We start from the raw sequence: 11,065 nt of genomic DNA on the forward strand, positions 1-11,065 counted from the left end.
ACACACACACACACACACACACACACACACACACACACACACACAAACATCCACCCACAAGCACACAAGCATCCACAGACAAACACCCACACAGAAATGCTCACTCACAAACAAAGAGGCACACAGTTATATGAACAGCTCATCTCACCTTAGACATGTGCTTATTTCTGTCAGCTAACGAGAGATGTGTGGAAAACCCATAGAAGCAACTGAAGGAAGTTGAATAAAACTGTACCTTGAGGCGCAGCCAAATGTTTTGAACAAAGAATTAGAACTATGAGTAAGAGTTATGACAAATAATGTGCATTTGAGGAAGAGGGATGATTTAACTCAAACAACACTTAGCATAAACAGCTTTAATAAAAAAGGCATCCATGTCATGTCTTGATATCTGTTTATTGTTTGCATGGGACACATAAGCATATACACATTGTTGACTCCACAGCAATAGAACACTGGCTTCTTCAGCCATTGGTAAGGTTTTCATTGATCCCTGAGTCATGTGGTTAAGAACCTCCCGACTATTCCGAGGTTGGACAGCTTCTCTCGGAAGCTTCTACACAGGAAGAAATAGATGAGTGGGTCCAGGCAGATGTTCGTGGCCGAGAGCCAGAGGGTAAAGTCCTTGGCCACCTTCAGCGATTCCCTCGTGCAACCGTGCTTGTTTTTTACCTGCATCTGCGTGTAAGGGATCCGTACGATGTAGTACGGGGCGAAACAGACCAGGAAGACCACAAGCACGATAAACACCTTTGCTTTGGTCTTGCGTTTGCGTATCACATTTATACTCCCAGAGTTGTTGTATGACCGCAACACCGTCCGGGCTATGCACGTATAGCAGAACCCGATCACAACCAGCACGACCCAAAACAGCCAGTTCAGCACCAAGATCACAGCCTTGTGGAAATCCCTTCCCACCTGGGTCTTCATGTCCATGCAGAGGTTGTGTGAGCTTCCTGAGGGTGTCTCGCTGGTAAAGATCACGTTTGTCAGGGCGACCGCCCCCAGCATGACTGTCCAGGTGGCGATGGAGACGGTCCGGCCGAAAAGCAGGTTCTGGCCGAGCAGGCGGCCACACGGCTGGACGACCTTGAAGAAGCGGTCCAGGCTGATGAGGCCCATCAGCACGATGCTGATGTCCATGCAGAAGTAGAAGAGGACGTTGCCGAAGCGGCAGGTGAACGCCCGAAGCCCCAGAGATGCACTGGGCAGCTTGCTGGCAGCTTTGATGGGCAGTGTCAGCGTCATGAGCAGGTCAGCTGCCACCAGGTTCTTCAGGTACACTAAGAAAGTGGACTGCCCTGAGCTGCAGCAGGATCCACATCACTGTGACGCTTCAGCACCAGACCCGGGGACGAAGAGCAGGAAGTAGAGGCTCGGAACCACCACATCGACCATGTTGTGATTGATGCCACAGTCCTCATATCCATGCACGGAGGAGTTGTCTTGGTACTCAGAGGTGTTCATCATATCTATGCAGTAACAGAGTCAGACAAAGCTAAATGTGTAAGAATATCAGAGCATGCAGCAGACCAAGTGATGGATACAGGTTTTATTTTCTTTAGAACTTAGGCTATGTATACAAAACAATGCAATGAATACAGTATTTGGGTCAGGTTTCATATAAAACCTGCAATGGCATCACTCATTGTTATTGTTGGAGATGTTCCTGTTGTTCATGTCATATCTAATATTTAATATTTCATTGGCAAGTCTCAAGGAAAGAATAAAGTTAGGTATACTCACATGTCTCTCAGCAGCTGACAGAAACAAGACCAACACGTCCCTGGTGAAACGAGCTTCTCATGTATGTGTATGCCTTTGTTTGTGTATGTGCATGTGTGTGTGTGTGTGTGTGGGGTGGGGGGGGGATAGTTGCGTGTGAAAGTCTCTGAAGTCTTGTTCCTACTCAGTGTGGTTGACATGTTTGCTGTATGACTTTGTTCATATCCTGTGTGAGAGTCCTACATTCGATTTCTCAGTGTGTGCAGGTGTCTCTGGCATGAGCTAAAGCTATCTTGTGGTGTGGTGTGTGTGAGCATTGAGCTCAGTGTGTGCAGGTGTCTCTGGCATGAGCTAAAGCTATCTTGTGGTGTGGTGTGTGTGAGCATTGAGCTCAGTGTGTGCAGGTGTCTCTGGCATGAGCTAAAGCTATCTTGTGGTGTGGTGTGTGTGAGCATTGAGCTCAGTGTGTGCAATTGTCTCTGGCATAGACTTTAGACTTTGCATGTAAATTAGGGCCCATTGTCTTGATTGTCTCAGTCAGACAGAGATGATGGTTCAGTTATAGGTTTTTCCCATCAAGACAGCAATTCTAATATAAACCACTAGTCGGTGTATGTGGCCTTTTGCAGGTAGTATGCTCTTGTGTTACACTGGAGGGTTTTTGTGTACATTTTCCATAATCTGGTACAAACTGGAATGACTGAAGGATTGAAAGATCAGAAGCAAAGCAAAGGTTTGTCCCCATGAATCTTTATTTTTATTTACTTTTGTTTTTACAGCATTTACATGTTGCAGGGGGAAAACTGTGACATGGATATGAGAGTTAGGAGGCATGAAGAGAACTGTGACATGGATATGAGAGTTAGGAGGCATGAAGAGAACTGTGACATGGATATGAGAGTTAGGAGTAAAGACAAGCGAGACTGGTTTTTGTTGTTTTATTTGTGTGTGTAAATGTAAAGTGAATCAGATAAACATGCTCAGTGTCAGTACATGTAGTTTCTAATTGCATCTGATCCGGATCAATAATATCTTCATCTTGAGCATCGATATTATTTACTGACTTTATGAAACTTTTATTTAATTACTATGGAATTGGGCTAAACACTTCCATTTTAAAAACTAACTAAAATAGTCTGTTCACCACCACATCTAGTCTTACATGTCTTACTTGCACATATTGATGTCAAGAATAATGGAAACATGCGAATGCTCAGGTTTTTTTTTTTTTAATGAGATACAAGGTTTCTCCTTTCATGCGGAATAGACACAATGGCAGCAGAGTCGTATTTCAACAGACGCAGAGAATGGCCGAAATAACCCAGTTTACATATTTTTCCCCAAGGAGAGATGCATTATAGACAAATAGATGAACTGCCGGGAGGGGGTTGGGAGAAAGGTGAAACAAGTAGTGATCCCTCCCCCTGAGCAACAGTGCCAAGTAGGCATGTTGGAGAACTGTGTGTGTCTGTGTGTGTGTCTGTGTGTGAGAGAGAAAGTGGATGTGTGTGTCTGTGTGTGTGTCTGTTTGTGAGAGAGAAAGTGGATGTGTGTGTGTCTGTTTGTGAAAGAGAAAGTGGATGTGTGTGTCTGTGTGTGTGTCTGTGTGTGTGTCTGTGTGTGAGAGAGAAAGTGGATGTGTGTGTGTGTGTGTGTCTGTTTGTGAGAGAGAAAGTGGATGTGTGTGTCTGCTCGTAATAAAACTAGTTACTGTTGTAGTCAGTACTAACATTCAAATCATAACAAAGACAGGATAACTTGAATGCTTATTAGAACTTGATTAGAAACATATAACACTCCAGCCTGCATACCTGCCTCTCTTGTTTTGACACAATGGAGAAACCGCATGCACATTTGTAGGTTCCAGCCAGGCGATACCTCTCAGTGGTGTTTTGAAGACATTCCACGCAACACTTTCTACTGATTTAGACGTTATTATCTCTCTGTCATGGATCAAGAGAGAGTTCCCAATCCATGAAGTGCTGACTCATGTTATTGTCTCTCTGTGGTGGACCAAGCGAGAGTTCCTAATCCATGAAGCGCTGACTCATGTTTTCCTCAAGCACTGGTTGTGTCCTGTAAGGATATCCATAGTGCAGAGGAGCCATGTCCAGGCACCACAGACCAGCATGGACGACACCTGCTTAACTGGCATAACCTGAGGCACCACAGACCAGCAGGGACGACACCTGCTTAACTGGCATAACCTGAGGCACCACAGACCTGGAGAACTCTCATAACACTCTGCCGTTTTACATGAAGGGAGGTGTCCGCAGACAGTTCAGTCAGCATCTGGTTAACCTTGTGTCCAGCTAATCAAGAGCACCGTTAATGAGTTCAATTAGGCACAGAGAGCAGAGGAGCATGAAAACATATGAAGTGACCATGCTAAAGGAACATTACATTACATTACATTTAGCAGACACTTCTTGACCAAAGTGACTTACATATGTCAGCTATATTACAAGGGATCACATTGTCCCCGGAGCAACTTGGGGTTAAGTGCCTTGCTCAAGGGCACAAGGATGGAAGCAGGGAATTGAACCGACAACTTTCAGGCTACTGCACGCTAGCCCAGCTCCTTAACCACTACACTACCACCGCCCCACATGTGCGCTATCTGAGGTGAGGAGACCTGTACATCTCAGATTAACCCACCTGATTAACCAATGGCCAACCATGGAGAGCCACACCTGACTAACTAGACAGAGTTCAACATTAAGGGTAAACACCAGAGGAGCCACAAAACCGAGTGCTAAGTGGGCTGCAAAGTTCCCTGTAACGTTCAGTGTGTTGGTAGTTATTTTAAGGGAGAGCTCAGGAAAGAACAAGACTGGTCACTACAGCAGTCCAGAAGAGTCTTTTTAAAAGCACTGTGGACAACTCGTCGTATCAATGCCTACAGACTCACTCCTAACTTGTCACATACTTGTGCTTGGTCAGCACCCCTTGTCATCATCTGTCAACACACCGGGTATCCCTTCATGATCAATTTTCAAGGTACAAGAGATTTGGATAGACTGGATTTCTGTGGGGAATCGACCTGACTGCACATAGAAAACGCAAGTAGAACGCACATTGATTTGAATGGGATTTCCCAAAGTTCTACCGGTCATTATTTTTGTCTAAGGACCTCCAAATAAGGACCGCTGTCAATGGCAACGGATTTTCATTCAAAAGGGAAGGCAGACGGTTGATCAGCTGTGTTCTAAAGAACGTTTGATTCAATTTCAGTGTGTGTTGCAAACAATTTGTTTCTCAGCAAAAGCCGCAACGAAACGGTAACAAATAAATGTAAAAGAGACATATCGTGGAGTTTATTTTCTTGCTTTGGCAAGTAGCCGTATAATAAGCAGGATAATGTATAGAATGCCGGTCATTATTGGGAAAATAAGTCCCTTCAGGGTGAAGCAAGACGGTTTGCCCTGTCGGGACTTATTTTCCCAATAATGACGGGCATTCTATACATTATCCCTTACATAGCTATGTAGTTGTCTTAGATGAAGAGAGAGTTAAATGTATGAGAAGGCACCAGATTAAAGCTGACGGCTGTGGCCTGCTCTCACAGCGGGCTGGAGGACTCCCTGTGGTGTGTGGTGGCCGTGTTGGTGTCAGTGCCGAGCTCACGGAGCTTGCGGCAACGCCCGGGGGCCAAGCGCAGCGTGCTGAAGAGCGTCGTGCGGAAGGACTTGCAGAGGAAGAAGTAGATGAGCGGGTCCAGCAGCGAGTTGAGCGAGGACAGCCAGAGCGTGCTCTCCTTCAGCTGGAAGAAGACCAGCTTGTGGCGGCAGTCGAAGAGTCGCCCGCGTGTCTGGCTCATGGTGTAGGGAACGCGGGCAAAATGGAAGGGCACGAAGCACACAAAGAACACCGCCAGCACCAGGAAGACGTTGGCACGACGCTTCTTCTTAGTGCCCACACACACAAGAGTTGCCCTGGGGGCCCCGGACGTGTGCCCTGGTCTGGTGCTGGGGTCAGAGCCACGGGTGCGGGCGTACGAGTTGTAGAGCTCCTTGGTGATGAGCGTGTAGCACACCACCACCGTCACCAGGTTGCCCCAGAAGATGACCTGGCACACGTGGTTGACCACCTCGTGCCAGCGCAGGCCGAACTCCGTCTTGAGCTCGCTGCACTTGAAGTGCGACGAGGCCGGCGGGCGACTGGTCAGCGCCAGGTTGGGCAACGCCAGGGCCAGCAGCGTCATCCAGATACCGGCCGACAGAAACTTCCGGCGCTTGAGCCGGGCGGCGTTGGTGCCCACGAACGGGCGCAGAGTCTTGCGGCAGCGGTCCACGCTGATGAGGCCGAAGAAGAGGATGCTGACGTACATGGTGAGGTAGAACAGCACGGAGGAGACGCGGCACACGAACACGCGCACGCCCGCCGAGGCCAGGTTGGCGTCCGCCAGGATCTTGAAGGGGAAGGTGAGCGTCATGAACACGTCGGCCACCACGATGTTCTTCAGGTAGATGATGAAGTGCGAGCGGCTGGGGATGCTGAAGAACACCCACACCGCCAGGCCGTTGAGCGACAGCCCCACCAGGAAGAGGAAGGAGTACAGCACGGGGAACACCGTGGTCTTCAGCACGTTGTCACGGGAACAGGTCACATTGCCGCTGCTGTTCGCCATCACGGAGGACATCACGGGGACTACTGGGTCATCCCTGCGTCAGAGAGACAAACGTCTTAAAGACAGCTTAAAGCCATATGTAAAACACAGCTTAAAGCCATATGTAAATTAGAAAAGACATCTTAAAGCCATATGTAGAAGTCTAATTAAAGACAGCTTAAAGCCATATGTAAAAGTCTAATTAGAAAAGACATCTTAAAGCCATATGTAAAAGTCTAATTAAAGACATCTTAAAACCATATGTAAAAGTCTAATTAGAAAAGACATCTTAAAGCCATATGTAAAAGACATCTTAAAGCCATATGTAAAAGTCTAATGAAAGACATCTTAAAGCCATATGTAAAAGACATCTTAAAGCCATATGTAAAAGTCTAATTAAAAAAGACATCTTGAAGCCATATGTAAAAGACATCTTAAAGCCATATGTAAAAGTCTAATTAAAGACATCTTAAAACCATATGTAAAAGTCTAATTAGAAAAGACATCTTGAAGCCATATGTAAAAGACATCTTAAAGCCATATGTAAAAGTCTAATTAAGAAAGACATCTTAAAGCCAAAGTAAAAGTCTAATTAAAAAAATATGATTTTAATGACAAGTAATGTGTAGACAGAGAGTAACACACACCAAAGCACTATTAATGAGGTGCTGACCTCTGATGATAAACATACAAGTAGGAAGAGAATGTGGCACATTCTGGCTCCAAATATATTGTTTTTATTGAATAACATTTCGCCTGTGATGCCTTCTTCAGATCCAATTATGCGTGGATCTACGGGGTGGCAAATGGTGGCAACTGCCACCCCTGGGACACAGTCTTGCCACCCCTATTGCCACCCCATTTATAAATCAGATAATATTTTTTATTATATTTAGTACATTTTATGTTCATACATGTTGGACTGTGAGAAGGTGTGAAACCCGCACCAAACTCCTCTCAAACAGAAATCGCCGATTTAGAATCCGCCGCCCCCTCAAAATGGTTTCACCCATCACTATCCGCGCACTGAGCGCAGTGACCCCTGCGAAATTTCACCATTGGCAGCAGATTGCACAGTACATGCAACTATGTGTCAACTGTCTGTAGGCCTACAACGAAGTGATAAGTTTGACCACCAAGTCCATAATCAGACCTATAGTCAGTCCATAAATCAGTTAACCCGGCAACAACCTCACTGTTAGTCTACGTCATTTACATCCGCAAGACTTTGTCTCATCGAATTTTTCATGATGGTCAGGTCAGATAATAAGGGCATGCTCGTATGAGCTTAACGCTTAACGCTTAAAGTCTATTTGTGTGTGTCGCTAGTTTATAACCTTTGATTGTAAATACTGCTGTCAATGTCAACCCATTAATACACGTGATAATTCAACACGGGTTCTCAAAATTGTCATGCATCCACTTTCCCAGCATCTATGACTATCCAAATTTGGTCGACATGTCAAATCAAACTAGAATATCTAATCGGTGTCAAGCTGGTGGCGGTTGCATTTTTCTTTTTCCTTTCTTTTCATATATAGTGTGTAAAAGTATAGTAAAAGTAGCCTACAGTTCCATGACTGAAATTCTACTCAATCACAACAAGTAAAAGTAGCCTACTATTTTCAAACAAACCCTACTCAGAGTAGGCTATAGACTAGACGTTTGATGATGTCAAAGCACATCACATATGAAGCTTTGTGCATGAGATGTAATTGCTTAGATTCCAGTTAAATCTTCCAGTTTCATTGGGTGATAGATTTCAGATTTGCTGGTAGATGAACCAACAAGCTGAGGCCAGCACAGGAGTTTGTGTCCTCAAGAAATTAACATGTTGCTTGTTCACTCGTGTTTGAGGTCGTTTCTTAATAGGATATTTATAAAGGTACTTTAATACAGTATACATGTACTTCATTATTCACCACTTTGTGAGTGAGTGAGTAGCCTAAATTGTGAATGGCAAAACATAACATTTGGCACTAAAGATCAGGGACTGAGGGGGACCGATTTCCATTTAGGTTCGTTCTGAGCAAAAACATCATTTGGTATCATAATATTATAATACCTATATAATATTAGGTCTTAAAAATAATAGCCTAACGTAAAGGCACAGAAAATGTCTTTGCTTTAAGCCTTGCAATAGCCTAACCTATGTATGGTGCTACCAACTGCATGACAGGCCTATAAATATTTGCCTAGTGTCTCTGGTATCTTATTTCACAAATTGTTTCAGTAGACTACATACTTGGAAAAGGCAGTTAGATAGTGTTGGATATTAATATTCTTTTTTTTATCAACTAGTAGTTCTAGCCAATTATGCAGGGAGATACCCCATTCATAACATCTGACTAAATTCATCTTATAAGGGGTCTGGGGAACACTGTGTGGGCAGGTGACTTTCCAAGCCTATGGAGTTTTGAATAATATTCAAACAAAGGTTAATCGGAATGATAAATACTGTTATTAACCGGTTATCCAAAATTGAAAATGACGTTTTTTTTACTCCGGAACATTTGGTTATGTCCTTCCAAAAACTGTGTTCGTTTCCGGTTTTCATTTTCATTCTTTGAACCGTTTCTAATCTCTGCTAAAGATATTTGGCCTTTAATTGTAGTGGGGGTTGAAGTAAAAACCTTCCAAAGAATTAAATAATTGAATTAGATACCCATACCCAGTACTTAGTTATTGTCCACCAGTGTGTGTGTTTGCATGTTTATTAGTGAGGTGGTAGATAATTACAGTACATTCTTGTTATGTACATTTTAAATTGTTGTATTATAATAAATCCAAAAATAATGTTTTGACTAAGAAGGTACTTACTTGACTGAGTCTTTATTGAATCAGATGGAAATGTTTTGACAGTCACAGTCATGGTTATCATTGCAACAATTCTGCATTAGAATCTTGTTTCAATTCAGATACCTAAATCTACCGCTTATTTTGTATGACTAAATTTGTCCATATACCCTCAAAACTCACTAAAAGACATCATTTGAGGGGTCATGTTTTAAAAATACCCCCAAATCCTCATAATCTTGTTTCAATCCATATAACCTAAATCTATTTATGGCTTATTTTATAAATGTATCCATATTCCCTCAAAACTAACTAGAAGAAATCATTTGAGGGGTCATTTTTTAAAAGAATTCTCTGGGGGAACATACCTCCAAACCCCCCTAGAATTGCTTTTTGACACTGTATAATTTAAGTACAGACTACACAGACTGTATAGTGATTACACAGAGAAAGAAATTCACATATTAAGACCCACATCATCCAAAACGCCAGCTACATCTCCGATTTGCCTCCCACCTCGTGTAATGTAATGTAGAGAACAAAACATATTCAATGAAATCCGAATTTTAAGTTTTGAATAATGTCCATGGCCCCCCTCCTGGAACCTCATGCCACCCCTTCGCCAGCCCAGAAAAAATCTCTAGATTCGCCCCTGGATACAATAATAAACATTTAGAGCCGGAGTGTCTAAATAAAAGTGTATTTAGTAAAGCTCCCCCAATCTACTGATAATGTGTGCATGGACACATTAAGAGCCGGACACATTAAAACCATTTCAAACTATTTCACAGTAAAGAGCATTATTAACTGGAAAAGTCTGCCTCTGTAAAGTGCTATCACAGTTAATAAACAAGCTGGAGGTCATGGCGAACCTTACATAGTTCCTCGGAGGTCTGAGTCAACTTGTCACATGTCACAGAGCCGTAGGGAGAGAGTGGAAGGATAAGTTGCAAAACATGAGTAGTGAAATTAGAAATCACTACGGAATCTTCTGAAAAGATACAAATGTTACATTGCTTACTGTAATAAAAATATATATTTAGTTGATTATTATTTATCTCTAAAGCACAAATGACTACTGGATACATGCTGTATGGTATCAATCATAGAAAAGGCAGTTTTGTTTTTCTCATAGAACCCACAGTAGTTGTTCCTAAAGAACTAAAAAGCTGTTGAATGGCTGGTGAACAAAAATAGATTTTTACAAAGGATTCATTCGTTCAAAGTGTGTGTGTGTGTAGTGGATTCATTCATTCAAAGTGTGTGTGTGTGTGGAATAGGTCTGTTTGTGTTCAGGAGACTCCCTGATCTCTTACCTCTCACCGCTCTCTGAGTCCAGGAGTGGTGGTTGTGGAACCAGACCCAGACAGTTAGCCGGACAGCCGGTCGGTCAGTCAGGAGAGCACATGAGGAGAGCAGCCAGGGCATGTGTGCTCCCCACACTCTGCAGACACACATATACAACACAACACAACACTGGGCAGCTTTCAGTCACACTGGGCAGCTTTCAGTCACACTTCTGCATTCAGTTTCCTGACACGTGGGGAGAGAGAGAGAGAGAGACAGAAGATGGAGAGAGCGTGAGAGAGAGGATGGAGAGAGAGAGAGAGTGGAAAGAGAGATAGATAATCTAACGTACACAATGACTCCACCACTTCGACCTTGTGCTGACACTGCACCACAAATGCATTGGGTGTGCATGTCTGGTTAGAGAGAGAGAGAGTGACTGTGTGTGTGTGTCTGTGTGTGTGTGTGTGAGTGACTGTGTGTGTGAGTGACTGTGTGACTGTGTGAGTGACTTGTGTGTGTGTGAGTGACTGTGTGTGTGTGTGTTTTGTTAATAGCTGTGTCAACAGCAAAAAAAAAAAAACCTGAGTTTATGCACAGGACAGGGACAGGTGCCAGCAGTACATTTCCTAGGTCAGTGATGCATAT

At 43.6% G+C, this 11,065-nt stretch overlaps 2 protein-coding genes across 4 annotated transcripts; both read right to left on the reverse strand.

The window, feature by feature from the left end:
* Positions 1-416: 416 nt before the first annotated feature.
* Positions 417-1,470, reverse strand: LOC125307933 (P2Y purinoceptor 13-like). The gene is made up of 2 exons (XM_048264063.1): positions 1,349-1,470; positions 417-1,306 (listed from the first exon to the last, which is right to left on the reverse strand). Exons 1-2 carry the CDS (start codon positions 1,468-1,470, stop codon positions 499-501), a joined length of 930 nt encoding a protein of 309 aa, XP_048120020.1. The 3' UTR covers positions 417-498.
* Positions 1,471-5,140: 3,670 nt separating this feature from the next.
* Positions 5,141-10,591, reverse strand: LOC125307790 (P2Y purinoceptor 12-like). Of its 3 annotated transcripts, XM_048263852.1 has the most exons (3): positions 10,447-10,591; positions 10,008-10,032; positions 5,141-6,389 (listed from the first exon to the last, which is right to left on the reverse strand). In XM_048263852.1, exons 1-3 carry the CDS (start codon positions 10,586-10,588, stop codon positions 5,288-5,290), a joined length of 1,269 nt encoding a protein of 422 aa, XP_048119809.1. In that variant the 5' UTR covers positions 10,589-10,591; the 3' UTR covers positions 5,141-5,287. The 3 variants fall into 3 exon arrangements, 2 of the variants coding, with proteins under 2 accessions (XP_048119809.1, XP_048119810.1); XM_048263853.1 differs by lacking the exon at positions 10,008-10,032; XR_007195788.1 differs by lacking the exon at positions 5,141-6,389 and having other exon boundaries at positions 10,032-10,121.
* Between the last annotated feature and the right edge of the window lie 474 nt (positions 10,592-11,065).

This window comes from Alosa alosa, chromosome 15 (assembly GCF_017589495.1).
Source record: "Alosa alosa isolate M-15738 ecotype Scorff River chromosome 15, AALO_Geno_1.1, whole genome shotgun sequence".
Lineage (NCBI taxonomy): Eukaryota > Metazoa > Chordata > Actinopteri > Clupeiformes > Clupeidae > Alosa > Alosa alosa.